The 17097-nt window shown below is 36.7% G+C and overlaps 1 protein-coding gene across 1 annotated transcript in view; it reads left to right on the forward strand.

The window, feature by feature from the left end:
* RSU1 (Ras suppressor protein 1) overlaps nucleotides 1-17097 on the forward strand; it is a 108932-nt gene that overhangs the window by 42691 nt on the left and 49144 nt on the right. The window contains exon 8 of the mRNA XM_062567722.1: nucleotides 566-698. Within this exon, the coding sequence (XP_062423706.1) occupies nucleotides 566-698 (133 nt within the window). The remainder of the gene's footprint in view (nucleotides 1-565; nucleotides 699-17097) is intronic.

A 17097-nucleotide genomic window follows, 5' to 3' on the forward strand; every position in this document is an offset into this window, starting at 1 on the left:
GTAGATGGAATGAATTTCAGCAGAACTTGTACTGTTTGTTTTTGGGTGGTAAGCTTAAAAAAAAAAAAAAAAAAAAAAAAAAAAAGAGAGAGAGAGAGAAAGAAAGAAAGAAAGATAAAGCTCTTAATATGTCTCTTAAGTCTTCCTGTCACCAGAACAGATAAAACTGGCACGTTGCAAGAATAATCAAGAAGCTTTGAGTTTTAGTTCAGTTGTTCTGTCGGTGCTGAGTGAATTTACTCCCATGCAGATGGACAGCCCAACACCTATGGACTACTAAGCCCTGTTTAGAACTAATTGGATGAATAAATACTATATGCAGCAGGCTGAATTCAATCCTGCTGTGCGGTATGTGGTGCCACTGAAATGAATAGGGTGGAACTTGGCTCCATATCCATCACGATGGGAACTACTGTGTCTTCTTTTTCCTCTCTGTTAAGCCTAAAATACTTGCTTTGATTATGGTTGTACTCTTTCGAAGGAATTAAAGGTTTGTTATTCACTGCAAGATATTTCCTTAAGATAAGACACTTTTTCATATGTCTTTTTATTTAATCCCTTTCAGGTAATTTGGATTTGACTGGTCAAAAGCAAGTCTTCAAAGCAGAAAACAATCCTTGGGTTACACCTATTGCTGACCAGTTCCAGCTGGGAGTATCTCATGTTTTTGAATATATTCGTTCAGAAACATATAAATAGTAAGTATTTCACGTCACTCTTGTATCCTGTAAGGTTTGGGGTTTTTTTTCCTTTTTTTTCTCTTGTGCTGTGATTGAAAGTGTTATCAATTACACCCTTTTCGGTAATATATGCAGTAGCTTGGTAATCAGGGCAAACATTCGAACCTATAAATTTATATTCAGGAATTTTGCTAACAGGTAAATAAGTATGATTTAGACATATTAGGAAAGCACGAAGACTCTGTGACATTGCACTGCATTTGTTGTGCATTTTCTAAGGGTTGTTAAGTAATTTGAGAGGTGTAAAAGAGCAATAATTGATAAGCCTCTGAGAAGTACTAACTTTAAGTATGTGCAGTAAGGTTTTATAAATTGAAATAGGCATTTGTTAAGATAGTTTTTGCTTTGGTGTTACATTTTGAAAGATGATGTCTCCAATTGATTTGGGCTGGTTTATGGAAGTTTATCACCCTGGTAATTCAGATGAAAGTAGACCTTGTGCTGGGGTTTCTCCATTTTCATTCGAAATACTGTGTATAAATGCTAGGCATTTGTTCAGGAAAGAATGTCTTTAATGGTTCACTGAATTGAAATATTTCTTCTTACTAAAAATTTCCATGTTGCTAGTTCATGGTAAAACTATACATGGGAAGTTATTTTTCTGTTTCTGACAACTAACATTACTATCTTTTTAGAAGCAATAAATAGCTTGGAGTGTTAGTTTTTGCATTTCCTCTTAATTTAAAAAGCTATGTCAATAATTTTGAAGTGTCTCTGACAATTTTTAATACAATAGCTGTCTGAGCTTAATTAACAAGAGAGAATATTCTTAGATGTAGATTTGAGCTTCCAATTATGTATCTGACATGTACAGTTCTGTATAAAACCGTAAATCATCCAGCAATGGCTTTTGTAGGCTGCTCCTCATTTACAGAATTTAAGCTGGAAAGGATCACAGGTGCAAGTGCAATTACAAAAAAATTGTGTCTTGGAAGTAGCCTGATCTTTGTGCAGTAATACACTGTTCTCAAGTTAGATTTATTCATGGATTTAAGTAGGCTGTAACACCCTTCTTCCATTAGTGTTCTGTGTTGCAGACATGCTTTAGGGAAATAGCTCTCTTTCTCCTTTGACCATCCCTCCCTCACAGTCTGTTTTGCAGCTGCATCTAGCCTTCTCATTAATGTGGTAGTTTCTTGTCAGCGGTTTGTATTTCTGTGTGCTGAGCAATGTTGCTTGGGGACACTCCTGCAGCTCCAACAGGGACAACTTTGGGCTTTCTGAGGGTAGCAGTGAAGTTTCAAAGACTGAAGTAATGTTTTACTTAGTTCCTGTATATAGAAAAACTAAATGGTTGAGAATTTCTGCAGACCTATATTCATTTTTTTGAGGGCTACTGTTATGTATCTATAATAAAAAAAAAAAAAAAAAAAAAAAAAAAAAACAATTTTATAACTGCAGAGCATTAAACTGCTCTGGAAGCCTCTTTTGTGCATCCAAAATTAAGATAAAAGGTTTTGTAATTCATCACCTTGCCTTAACTATTGTTCTTAGTTTTAAATTAGCTGTATTATGTTTACTGTCTTGTTCTTTGCTGAAGCGTGACACAGTGTGTGGCTGACTAATGGGCTGGTTTTGATCTTGTCCACAGTAAATATTTAAAGCCATGTAGCTAACAGTGTAAGCAAAATCAGATTTTAAGCATTAATTGGAAAAATAAATGTAGTCAAAGAAGTATTTATAATTTTATGTTTGGTCTTAGAAGGTTATTCAGTTAAAATATCATTAGTTTCAAAGACTAGTCATGAAGCTAATTGCGTGCAGATGTAAATAACAAAAGATGATTTTTGTGTGTTGTTTTCAGTATATAACCATAGTATATTTAGACCATAAATTAAAAATACTTACTATTGTTAGAATCTCAGTAGCAATTGCTTTTGATTCTCTTAATTGTACTGCTTTCACATACGCTATAAAAAGAGTTTGTGGATTTTCCAATTGGAAGATATTGTTCTTTTTTTGTTTCCATTTCCAGTTTCGTTTAAATATGTGATCTGAGAATTACTTGGATGTTACGCGCCTCAAACATTTTTCTGTTTGCATTTGATGTTAGATGTTATAAGAAATGGCATAATCTGGTTAACAGGTCAAGTAGCATTATTGTGCACTAAGCAAACAAGCTGTGAACACAAAAAAAATGAAAATACTTTTTTGTGATGAAATTTTGATCTTTTCCCTCTAGCAACCTCACTATTTACTTTTTCAGCTGTTTTTTTCTTTCAGAGACTATCTCCACATACTGTATCTTGTTTTTCATTAACCAAATCACCAAGCTGAAATGTGAGTGTAGTAATTTTCTCTGTAGATGTTTCAATCTCTATGTAAAATTGAGTTCTTGGATTTCTCTGGATCATTCAACTAAAAGGAAAATGTAAAAATTAACTTACAGTATTTGATAGATACAGACTTAACTTTTACTCTGAGACACGATAGTATAGTTGAATGACTAGATGGAAGGTCAGGTTATCTGTTTAGATAACCTCCTTTCCAGTACTGATGGAAGAGAGGAACTCACATAACATTAGCAGCTTACAATAGATATTTTCATCTTTCTTTTCAGGTACTGGAAGATATGGAAGTCCATAAACTAGGAACTGTATATATATATGTGTATACATACATACATATATATATGGTAGATAGATTTTGAGCTCTAAAAATAGTAATTGCCTGTCTGCCCATTGCTTTTGCTGGCTGATTGGAAATACTGATTTTACTGTGTTTACAGCTCTAACATTGTCTATACTAGCTGAGAGAGCTAGGATATGCTCACACAATGACAAGTGCCAAGTTTCAGGGGCTTTGCAAGTTATGTTTCACTGAGTGGTTTATGCTGATGTATTTTGTTTTGTGTTTGCAATGATGAGGACATGGTATTTACTTAGTGACTGTTATCTCAGCCAGACACTAGTAACTCCTAAGTCCCAGCAATTCACCCACTTGCAGTCGTGTTAATAAACCTTGAGGTTGCCACTGATGGCTGGTGCAACCCATAACCATGTGCAACAGTCATGATCAGAGGTTTCCAGTCAGCTTCTGTGACGTTGCACTTGTGACACAGCTATGAGGTAGATCAAAACCACCTTCTTCCCATCTCAAGCATATTCACCAAATATTTTCACTCCATTTTTAGCCTTCTCTTAGCATATTCATGCTTCAGTGATTAATTTGTTTGTAGGCGTGACACCATTAGGAATGACTGTGTCTTAAGATATGGCGTCTGTCTTCTGTACTTCTACGTTTTCACACTTCTGTTTTACATGGTGCTTAAACCCCAAGAATAAAATAGAAAGTGCAGCGTACTGCAGAAGCCTGTTAGCTAGTCAGCCTCAGATCAGCTGTTCTTAGTAAGTTATTTCATTTCCTTCTGTTTCCTTACTTTTCATGAGAAATGATGCCAGGTGATTTTTCAAACCTCATTTTTCAAGGAATACTTGTGTTGACAAAAAGATGATCATATATCGTGTCAGAAAATGTATGTGGAGGGGCTCTTAATCCTTAACAGGAAATTCAGCAGCTTGTGGCGCTTTTCTAGCTTTTGTTGGCTAAAATATGCCCACTGCACATATCATCCTGTGACAGCATCATTTGGAAATAGGTCAGCTTGCCAAGTACGTAATGGTCCTTAATCACAGCGCTCTCAGAGTTAAAGGAAGCTGAATTTTAGCCTTGATTCTATATATGCTGTGAAGATGCAATTAAACTCCCTATGTGGTGTCATTGTAGTGCTGAAAAGCAGTTGAAAAACTTCTTCAGTAAAGGGTAGTAGCAACCTCATCTCCTCAAAGGGCTTAACTAAATGTTTTATTTTTTTATTCATGTCTTTAGTCAACTTTCAAAGTGACCTTTATGTTGTAAGCATATTCTCAGAGGATCTTCTCTGTCTAGAGCAGTGACAAAGAGATGATGGATTGTGTGATTTAGTGGCTATAATATACTTAGACAAGTGCAGACAGACATAAAGGTTTGAAAGAAAACAGTGAATTAAACTCCTGTGAAGAACTGAAATCCTGTGATGCTCGTCAGGATCGGTGCAAGATAATTAGTGACTTGATTAAGATGAGGTAACCCTCTGATTTGCAGTTGGTAGCTGTGGGTGGGTTTGGTTACTAACATTCTCTACATATTAGATCCAGAAAGCTGCACTTTGTGTTTTTGGCATTAACTGTGTGCTCTTTGTCTGTCTTCGTGCTGCTCTTCCTCTCTTCTTGTAGCAGAAAGGATAGTGACTTTGCTTTTGTCACAGCAGAGTCTGTTCTAGTCATCATCACCTGATGGCATAATCTCCACTAAAACCAGGAAATTTGCTAGGTTCTGACTGCTTGGAATAGCATTCAGACTTGTAGCATTTTTTAAGCTGCTGTTGGACCAAGCGATCACCTTATAACACTTTATTAAATGATTGTTTTCTCTCTCTTTGACCTCCCTATTTCAATGAGACAGAATTATGATAAAATAGTCACCATTTGTTGTTAAGCCTCTAGAAAGCAGATTTTCCCCATGAGACAGTGAGCTTGGAGTCAAGAACCTTGACAAGATGTTTTGTGAAAGGAAGTAACCTGAACTTTTAACATTTCCATCAGAAAAGGTGGTAGAAGAGCAAGCCATTTAAAGACTGACACATAACTCTTAGAAGAGGAAGTGGTTTGACAAAGGCTACATTGGACATATATCACTTGGTGACAGTGTCACATAAGTTTCCCTCATTTCTGTACAGACAGCTTCTTGCATTGTAATCAAAAACCTCATTTTATCAGTAGTTTGGGAAAAACTACAGCTGATTCAGTCCTGTATCTAGAGGCATTTTTCTTCCAGCTTTCTCCAGAGTGAACTGTTCCACTAGATCCCTGCTATTCTGTGGTAGCAAATTCTCACTGCTTCCAGATTTGCAGACATAGGTCATGAAATACAGGATTCTTTTTATGGGTATATTAATGAAGAGTATTTCAGCATTTGTTTTTAACAGCTAGAGGTGGCTGGCAAGATACTCTAAGTAGTTTGTAAGAAAGCAACTTTTTCTTATTCCACAGTTTCTAAGCATATTGAATTTCAACTGTGTGATTGGTGCTATTCAAGATGTGAAGTAGTGGATAAGTAACTACTTAAAAAATAAGAAAACATTTAAATATTTCCACTTCACAGAGTGGAAAAAGAGTCTAAGCAGGAAAAAAAAAAAAAAAAAGAAAAAGAAAAACACAACTCCAAAAGCCACTTGTTTTGGAGGTCAGGATCCACTGTAAGAAAATGGGAATTACCAGGAAATGAGGAGACATCAGGAAGTTGAAATAGGAGGAGGAGTGACTGTCCTGGAAGGGGTTTAGTTGTGTAGTATGGTCCTGGACCTGTAAGATTTTCATTTGCAGGAGTATTTAAGTGACATTGTCTGATGACAGAAGGCTTACAGGCTTTCTCTGTATGGAAGAGCATGACAAAGGAGAAGGAAGACCTGGCTGTATTAGTTACAGGGTATCTGTGAGCCTCCAGTGTGGTATGCTGAGGTGGAGGAGAGGAGAAAGAGAAACAGCCTCCGAAGCTGTATTAAGACAGAGGGAGTTTAAAGCAAGAAATATTATACGGTTCTGGTCAGCATGTTCACTAAAGATGAATTCAGTCAGGAATAGGCAAAACGAGAAAGGATAATGGTGATAAAGGAATGAAGAGACAAGAGATTTTAAAAGTGTTTTCATGTAGCAAAGCGAAGTCTGATAATAGAGGTGATTGCTGTCATTGGGTGGGAAAGGGAGGAAGGGAATTCATTTAAGGCAGGAAAGGGGTAGACATGAGAACAAATACAAATATCTGGTAGGGAATATATTTGAAAGAAGGTTTCTGATTATTAGGGGAGTGAGGTAATAACCTGATAGAAATAATTTTCTCATTGAAGAAATGAGAGCAAAATTCTTATTTATTTCAAAGTGAACACTAACCAATTTATGAACAAGAATATATGATGTGATTGCTTGTGGCAGAGAACAGCATGTCCGTGATACAGGCAAATCTTTGTACTCCTATATTCCTGTGTGCTAATATTTGAGTAAAAAATGGGGATGCAAAAAGCCTGGCATATTAAGCAATTTAATGGCAATTGCACCATGTAATTAAGGGAGAAAAACTCTTTGTTTAAAAAAAAAAAAAAGATATTTTGCATAGTCTGCAAAATATTAAATGCAAAAATATTTGCATTTAATAGATTCATTACAGTAAACTGCAGTATAGCGGTTTTGTGTAATAGTTTACTATGCCTAAAGAAGTTTTCAAGTAACCTAATAACAAATAGTTATTAGGTATATATTTCTTAGAAAAATAATTCCTTCAGGTTTATAAATACACATCTTTATAATATTCTTTACTCCACTTATATTGAAAAAATATATAGAGTTGCCAATTTAGAAATATTTGGCAGTCTATAAGTAAAACTAAATATCTTTTTATTATCTAATCATTATCTAATCATGTAACAATAGCAAAAGAGCTGTGCTGTGAGCATAGTATGATCTCAGGTGTAATTTCTAATTGTCAGAGCAGAACATGGGTATTCTGGACTCTTGAGGGGAATTAAAGACCATAGAGAGGAATGCAAATTAACTGCTTTAAATATCTAGCACAAGTGTTGATTTAAGGGGCTATGGTTAGATGCCTCAACTGTTTGTATGATCAATAGAGGTCAGTGAAGATTCAAAACAGTTAAACTAAATGTTGTAAATATACCCCACCTTGCTAAGAAAAATAGGCCATAATAAACTATGTTTTCTTCTATATTTCTCTTACTTACTGTCACTAACATTCTGCGGCAGTTTGTGGAATAGAAGGCTTCCTGTATTAGTTTTTTCTTAGGCTCAGCTCTGCAAGTACTTACAATTTTAGAATAAGTATTCTGACTGTTCCTATAGAGATTGATCACATGCATGTGCTGCTAGGATGAACCCTTTATATGTACTTCATCTTTTCCTTTCTCATTTACACAGTATGGTTGTGAGCTCTCTACAAGAAATAAGATGGTGTTTTGTGGTCAGCTCTCCATTACTGGACCTCCCTTCCACATATCAGTGGCTTTTTAGCTTGACATCTTGAGCATTTGGTCCCTCATGTAGAGGCACTATCTTTGCCAGTGGTAGCTATGATGTTGTGTATTTTAGGATAATTTCAAAGATAGGATAATGATAGTGAACCGAGCTAACTTCAGTAATTTACTTTAGGTGAGATTCTCGTGAGATGCCTCATCTCCTATGAAGATGAAATCATTGCAAATCCTTAGCAAGTTCCGTGGTAGCTAACAAATAAGCAAGATTTAACAATCCTAATTCATACATTTCAATTACATGGCAGTAAGAATTTTCAGTTAACCAAAAAAAATTTCTTATCAGCTTGATGTGGAAAAATGTAAAAATACCATTTGCATTTGGTACTGTATGGTACTGTATATTTTATGTGAAAATACTGATTTGTGTTCCAGCTAAATGTTGTATTTATTGGCTGTATTTTAAAAATTGATAAATATATTAGTACATTATTTCCAACAGAGACAATAGATGACTCAAAGTCCTGACATCTTTAGACAACATTTATATGCAAATCTGTAACTCTTTCCCAACACAAATTGGAACCCACTTTGAAAGATAAACAAGAAAAACAGTTTCTATATATATTTATGTCTATATATTACTAAGATGGATATGTAATAAAAATGAAGCTATCACTGATGTATCTGACAGATACAGATACTGCACATATAAATACTGGTCTTACTACTGATATTACCATTCTCTTTATATGAAAGTTCAGATCAAAGTTAAGAATATTATGCAGTAATCCATTTACCATGTCAGGGATGATAACCCAGGATTTAGGCCCTGGGGCTGATGTCTGTGACTGTGTTCAGAGCAGAACTGAAATGAAGAATTGAGATAAGTGCAAAAGCTAAGGATTTAATGAAACCAAAAAGTGAGAGAAAATGCCAGTAGAATTCAGGATATGAGCAGACAAGCAAGAGAGTTGTATCTGATCTCGCAGCATGACGAAATCGGAAGCTGCACTGAAAATCAAGGAATGGTAAAATCCACAGTGAGGAGCAGGTAGGGATGTGTCAAAAAACTGGTCAAGGACAGAATCCATGGCCTGACCTAGAGGTCAGGGTAGAGTCTAAGGAAGCAAAGACTGAGATGTGCAGATGCAGCCTAATAGCCCCCTGAGTGGGAAGGAGTGGTAGGTGGGATTGAATGAAGTGTATGCCAGTGAGAAAAGGGGCCAGTCCAGAGTAGATTCTGGCTTGTGAGGCTCTTAGCCACCAGAGAGACTGGTTATAGCTGTCTGATTGTGTTATCACTTATAGTGATAAATCCTAGAAATGAGATGAGTCCTTTTCTGATTGATGATATTCAAATTATTAATAATGATGGAGAAAAACTCATATTCTGTTATGCTTCTGTTCTGTGTCCAGGACAAGCAGGATGGTATTTATGTATCTTCTAGGGAGGATGAATTATTTTCCAGTCCACTAAGCAGAAGCCTGAGGAACATTTTGTTGCAAGATGTGCTTTTAACCCTCCAGGCCTGCGTACGTGCATCCAGCAGCTCTAGAAGAGGTGACTGAAAGAATCTGGACTCACTGCAGTTCGTTCTTAATTAAACTGTGAGTGTCAGGGAAATGCCAAAAAGTGACAAAGGTGCTAATATCATTCCAATATTAAGGAAGGCAAACAGAGCACACTGTGTTACTATAAGCTCATTTAGTTTGACATCAGTTTTGGGTTAAATAGTGAAAAAGAGGCATGGGATTCCACTAGTGAGGATTTAAAGAATAGGAGTATAATTAATATAATTGATGTATGAATATGATTTTACGAGAACTAGGTCCTAAAGAGAGATTATAAATGTGATTGGTCAAGGCAACTCTTCAGCTACAATAGAATTTTGTGAAGCTTGTAAAGTTGCACAACGTTCTCATTAAAAAAAAAAAAAGCACTGTACAATTTCAACAAAACACACTGAAAAGAGTTAGCAACTGTCTGATAGGTCTTGAGAGGTAATTGTCAGCAAGGGCATTTCTAGTGAGCTCTACAGAGATTTGAACTAAAACTGTTCAGTATTTTCCGTAGTTATTTGGAAGCAAGTATACAGGCATTGCTGACTGAAAACTGTGGACGACCCAGAAGTTGATATGAAGACAAAGAAGATATGGGCTGTCCTGGATCACTTAATCTGCGCCTGTGGATTTTAAAGCAGCTGAAAGCAGAGTTGCGCGTCTGTGAAAAAGGCATGCAGGATATACCACATATTGAGGTTATGGGTATGAGAGGAGATAAAAGGAGTGAATATTGTTGATATAAGGCAATCTGTTCTGAAAAAGGTAGAACAGACAATAAATAATGTAACTAAATTGCACTGTCAGCATGTATTTCAATGCTATATCCAAAAGGCCAAAGGAAGTCTTGAATTAGTAAATACAGGACTAGGAACTTATTTCTTTAAGCGTTGGTTGAGGCTGATACTGAATTTAGTTCTAGTGTCAATAATTTTAAAGGGTGTTAAAAATGTATTAAGATACAAAAAGCTCAGAATGATTTGAGAGAGAAGCCAGATTGAGAAAACAAGATACAGTGTTATAAATGGATGTCTACTAAGAGAAATTGCCAAGGCAAAAGTAACAGAACAATTTTCTGTTCTTATTCTCTGATCAAGCCTGGATATTTGGGGGGGGGGGGGGAATGTGCTTTAGATCAACACTCAGTATGAGATTTACTAAATGAAATAAATGGTTTTTAACAGTGCTCCGTCCAATACATAGACATGAGAGTGTATTTCCTGATTTTAGACTGTATTGGAACTGCCATAATTTTAAGGCCTCATATCTAACATAGTATACCCCACTGCTCTCGCTGTCATGGACATAGTGAGTGTTCAGCTCCTCTCTAATGGAGTCAAGGAGTCTTATCAACCATCCTGACTGCGTTTTTAAGGAAATGGTGTAGAGAATCAAAGGTAGCATATTCAAAATGTACACGATTAATGAGCTTTCCTGATGTTTTGTGATGGTGCGTTACATAGTCGTCTTCTGTGTGAGGATATTGGTGAGAATAGAATTTGGACTGCGTAGCAGGTAGCAAAAAGTGTGTGGCATTTTAAAGAAAATCCTCAAGACTATGATGAGGAGAAGAAATAGGAAGTGGCAGACAAAACAAGCCAAGAGAGAACTATTGTGGAAAACTTGCTGGCAGTGGTAAAGGATTTTTGGTAAGCTTCCATATCTAACAGTGTGTATTGGAAAGATTGTTAACCCTTTGTAATCTTTAAAATCCAGTTGATTTGTTTTCTTGGTTTCTTCTTCGATTGGTTCTTTACAACCAAGCAAGAAGAGTTACTGCACACATTTGCTGTTTTTATTTGGGAGATAAATTAAAAAGTGGCGCTTTTATAATCAAGCAGAACTGTCTGCAATTTCTATTCTCTACACAGTCATATCTGTTTTATTGCATGCTGGCTTTTATTGAACTCCAGTTTCTTATTTCACTCTTGCATTGTTTGAGGGGTTTGTGTGATCTTCAGCAATTTTTTTTTTTTTTTTTAACTCTCCTGTTGAGGGCTACCAGTGAGATAGGGAAGTGTCCCTAATTTTATGGTTGCCTTTATCAACCGGTTATCCAGTGGAAGGCTTAAGTGGAAATGATTTTGGTGTAATTTGCTGGTACCACTTGTAGTGATATCTCATACAAATTTTTAAAAGCCATGATTTTATTTTGCTAGGTAGTACTGTCATCAGATTTATATGTACTTTCACAAGCCTTTGTAATAACACTTAAGGCATAGTTTTAAAAATGGTTATGATCAGATTTCGTTTGAAATTCTTTCTACTAAAATTAACTTTTTCTTGAAAAGTGTAACCTGAAAGTCAGGAGATTTTACTGTATGAAACAGAATTTCTCAATCCTGAACTTCAACATTTTCCTCCATCCATACAAGAAATATCCTGCTGTTAGGACTGGAGATGGTCAGATTTAGTTCCTGTTTAGACTAGTCCTTTTGAATACAGCTATGCAATGTCTTTTTTATATCCTATACCAAGCTGCATGAATCTTTTTTAACCCTACAAACCTGGTATACTGAAAATCAGTTAGAATCAGTTAGAATGAAATGTACCAGGAGAAAATATCCTGTAGTTTTTCTTCCTTATTACTCTAGGTAGGGGAATTGTGAAAAGGAATTACAGTCCAAAGTAAGACATACAGGATCATGGACAGAATTGCTTAGAGTACTGACCATTTCAAGTACTTCAGCTTCACCAAAGCGGTAATAATAAATGCAAGAATATTAACCCTCTTCATAGTTTTGCCAGATGTTTTAAGATTCTAGTTCCAGTGCTAGATGTAAACAGCAGCATTCTTTATACTGAATGGGGATCAGTGATACCCTGAATCCTTTGTATTATCCATATAATCCACTTAGGAATTCATAATCAGATAGATTTTCAATCCTACAGTTGTATATCTTGCAACAAACTGCAAACCAAATACGATGGTAGATATATACAGAAGTAAAGGCAGCAAACTGAAAACCCAATGCTATTAGTATGGTTCCCATTGACAGGAAAAGGAGAATATTTAGTGTCCATTCATATAAAAACAGATCCCTCAGCCTGGCCTGTGTATTCTGTGTATAGGGATTTTCTACCTGTTAAACGTATTCAGGAGTTATCTAGAGAAGGAGAATAGGACCACGGAGTCCAGGACTTTTCAGATATGTTAATTCAGATGCATTGCAAGAGCCTGCCACATGCAAAGGCTTCAATAAGTGCTGGAAGGAGATACCATGATTTTTGAAGAGGATTTAGACATGGCACTGTGTGGCAGTTTTGTCTCTTAAAATACAAGTGAATTTTAAATACAAAAGCTGAAACTCTAACAAGACAGTTTTTAGTCACCTGTCAACTGAATATAATTTCCAAACAAAATTCTGAGTATTAGTTTTGATTATTTTATGTTCTCGCTCATTTCCTGGCTGTCCCAAATTTAGATTTACTCTACTGTTGACTTTAAAAAAAGGAAAGGTATGCAAGGTTTGACAGTGATGATCCTGAATATAAATTATATCAAGCAAATTGATGCGAGGTAAAATTACCAAATCAACCTTTTTTATTCTATATTTTATGGAATATCTAATGTATGTTTGGCAGTAATTTACTCCTGCACATGAATTTCTGACAGTTTCGATTCTTTGGGCCTATTAATCAATGTAGTCAGCATCAGAGCAATTTTTATGAGACTCACTAGTCATCAAAAATTTATTATCAGATAAATCAAAGAAACAACTAGCATCTTAATAGGGTGAACAAAGTGGCATGTGAAAGATCATTCAAGACTACGTGTTTTTTGACACTTGTATATTGTATTTACTACTAGAGTCAAAGGTTTTGTTTGTAATTCCATTAAAATAATCATCACGATAAAATTGCTTTTTGCCTTTTAGACATTCTTTCTTCATTTAAGTTTTCATATATATATGTGTGTGTATTTCATGTTTAGCTGTAGTCTGGTAAAGCGTGAAAATTCTTTGTAAAATCTGATACAGAACTTGGTTTAAAATCTAAACCTTTTAAAATTAACTACAATAGATAGTCTCCACTTGAGGAATAAGGTAGATGGAAGTGTATTGAGGGTGGTACCAGCATGTTCTGAATATATTTCAGTCACAGATCTAGTTGCCTAAGAAGTTCTGATATTCATTCCAGTTCAGCCTGATGTGTCTTATTTGATCCAGTAATATTTTTACTTTCTAAAAAGACTACATGTTTCCTTGGTCAATATTGTAAGTAGTATTAATTTCCCAGGCATGCTTGTTGTGGCACTTGCTGGCAACCGAGTAAAGCCAAAGCTGAATACTTCAAAAATCCACGTTTCTATTTAAACAATGTTCATCTTAACAAAATACTCTTGTATTTAAAAATTTTATTGATTGACTCTCCTCCCCAGCTGTTAGACTACAGGACTGTTAGTATGCATCCACATTGGGATGCATACTGGTGACACATTTGGAAATGTAGTTGTCTGACTTTGCATTCTCTTTGCAATGTCCATTGGCTCCATGGTAGAAATAGGTTGGTGGAAAAATCCATGTGAAAGGTAGCAGTCCTGTCTTCAGAGGACAGCGAGTATAATGTAGAAGGATGAAAACAGAAAATTGAATTGCTTAATGGGGCTTGGCTTCATCTATGTTCTCATACGTGGGCACTTAGGCAATCTTGAGAAGGATAAAATAATCGCCTTAGGTTGTCCCTATAGTGAAGGGGCACCTTTGGGGTCAAGACAGTTAACTAAAAATCTGAATCATGCTCTGGAGGTCTCTTTTGGCCTCCCCTTGCCTCGGCCCCCACTGCGTGGGAGATACGCTGCTGACGTGGTGTGGTGATGCCATCCCCATGTTTCTAGCCCTAGAAGCACTGGCATTCATGCAGTCATGTAGCAAGGGGGTCCAGGGAGCCTATATGGCTGGAAACTTAGCGCTTTTCTTGGCAGGATTAGTTTTAAGCTGAATCATCTTGAACTAGATAGTGTTTGGCTTCCCATGAGGACAGGATTGCACTGCCGTGTATAAGGTAGTTGCAGCTGTCTCTGAGGTGGGTTTATGTTGCATGGGTTTGTCACGTTGCCTCCTCAGATAGGCATCTAAAAGCAAGAGGAGGACAACCCAGATCCTTGTATGTATTTTTCACCTTATGCACCAGCTAAAGCAAACCTCCTATGAAGAGAATACAGATATTTTTAAGAACTTAGAAGTAATAACTCACCAAGTGTGGTAAACCAATGGAAAGTCTGGATTTGTCAATGTGCTAAGAAATGCTGGGGGAGGGGAAGCCACGACCATCTGTATATTGCACTTGAATCTAGTAATGGTGAAAGTATGCAAGTCTCCTTAGTGATGTTCTGAAAGCTAGCTTTCCTATGCTTCACCTAATAAAGGAATAGCTGAAGTGCATTTGAATTTTAGGAGCCTCTGTTGATAAACAGAAAAAGGTGTTCCTGGTGGCTACCCAAGCAATTCAGACCTATGAATGATACACAAAAGAAACCTTGTTGTTCTTTCTTCTATCCAATACCTTATTGTTCCCTCTTCTGTCCAATGTGTATTTTTACAGGAGAAACATTTGACTTCAGAGTTGTCCAATGCTGTGTTACAAATTGCATTCTTAGGTATAACTGGAAAAAAGGGTTGTCTAAAGGCATGAAGATCTTACAGAAGCACTCTTATAACTCTTAAAAGTTTATCTCCCTAATTTGATTCCAATTCAAGTTGGTTATGGCAGAAAATAGTTACTGTGGATTGGTTATTCTAGTGGTTTATGCAGAGTCACAGAGAACTAAATATGGGCACTGAATATGGGTAAGAGACAATTACCAGCTTGTTAAACTCCTGCACAAATAAATTCAAAGGAATTGAGCAAGTTGGTATATTGTCATGCTATGAAGATGTCGTAAGAAACTAATGATAACGTCCATTTATTAATGATAACATCTGACTGCGGGTGCACATTTTCTTTAACTCTCTCAACCAACCTTCCTGCAGTTTGATCTGTTTAAATCTTACTTCAAGTGTAGATTTTTGTTGTCTTTTTATTTTTGAGACTCTCTAATGAGACTTGGAAGTTCGAAAGTACAGCTGAAGTATCTATCATTTATGAGTAAAAGCAATCTGTCTCTCTGACTGTCACCTCCCTAGCATCAGCAATTGGAATATAAAGGCCTGATCTTTTCTGGTCTTGTTTTTTAAGGTATACTATGGTTTTGGACTCATTCAGGTTAGGACAGTTTTGTGGTAGAAATATAAAAAAATCTACAGTGAATAGATGTGTTAAACATTGGGAATTAAGGCCTGTGATTTGGATAGTGTCTCAGGAGGAAATTATCTGTGTATTTGAGAGTACTCTGAAGTAAGTTTAGAAGCATCCATTGAATCAGCAGCGGGAATCTGAGATCCAAGTCATTCTATAAATTGGAGAGGGATCAGGAAGATGAAATGGGGTAAGCTAGCATACCAGTCCTGCATCTGTCACATTCATCTTATGGCTTTAATAGTATTTTCTGTACAGGGATTTCTTCTCAAGGATCTCCAAACACAAAATAACTCTAGCTTAAGAGTCACAGGCTGCTGAGTGTATATACAGTATACAAAAATGTATGCATTTTAAAATGGAGAATCTCCTAGTTAGATGTCTAGTAACGAATCAGCCGGTTAAATGCAAACTGACTTTAGAAGTTACAATTTCTACTTTGCTTAATTCTTTATGAAGATTCTCTTGCCAGCCACTTTACTGATGATTTGTTTACTCATTCACAATATAAAATCTACTTGACCAACCCTTGATTTTCCATGAAAGACTAGAAATTTCTCCATGTCATAGATGCAACAAAAGTGTAGATTTTTACTGTTTCTTCAGTGCAGAGAACATTCCCTTTCAGCTCTACTGGAGACATGGAGCTACTGGAGAGAGTCCAGCGCAGGGCTACAAAGATGATCAGAGGGCTGCAGCATCTGCCCTGTGAGGAATGGCTGCGAGAGCTGGGCCTCTTCAGCCTGGGGAAGAGAAGACTGAGGGGGGATCTTATCAATGGGTACAAGTATCTGAAGGGAGGGTGCCAGGGGGACGGGGACAAACTCTTTTCGGTTGTCCTGTCACACAGGACAAGAGGCAATGGGCAGAAACTGAACCACAGGAAGTTCTGCCTGACCATGAGGGGGAATTTCTTCCCTGTGAGAGTGACGGAGCACTGGACCAGGTTGCCCAGAGAAGTTGTGGAGTCTCCTTCTCTGGAGATCTTCAAGGCCCGCCTGGACGCAACCCTGTCTAACATGCTCTAGGTGACCCTGCTTGAGGAGGGAGGTTGGAGTAGGTGATCTCCAGAGATCCCTTCCAACCTTACTGATTCTATGATTCTATGAGTGAGATCCAGGATTATGCAGTCCCTTCCATAGGACCTGGCACTACTGGAAAGGTTTGAGAGTTGCTCTAATAAGAAGTATAGTTTGCAGAACTTTAGTGGAGGATGAGGTTGATTTTTATATGCTGCATTTTTAGTTGAGACTACTGAGGATGAATTCTGTTTGGCTTATTTAGATACATGCTGTATCTGACCTAATGCATCTGAAGTGCTCCCTAGGGTGATGCTTTTGGTATAAATGGGAAAGATAGCTCAAAAACCCTTTTATAGAGGGGTACACTGAATCATACTGTATTATCTACAAATTTCACTTTTTTTTTACTACTTTTTCTCTGTTTGCTTTGTGGCTTCAATTTGTAAGTTTGCTCTGGGAATTGAAACATGAAATAATTTTCTTTCTCAAGTCAGGTGATATTCTTGGAAGCGCAATT

Source organism: Rhea pennata, chromosome 2 (genome assembly GCF_028389875.1).
Source record: "Rhea pennata isolate bPtePen1 chromosome 2, bPtePen1.pri, whole genome shotgun sequence".
Taxonomy (NCBI): domain Eukaryota; kingdom Metazoa; phylum Chordata; class Aves; order Rheiformes; family Rheidae; genus Rhea; species Rhea pennata.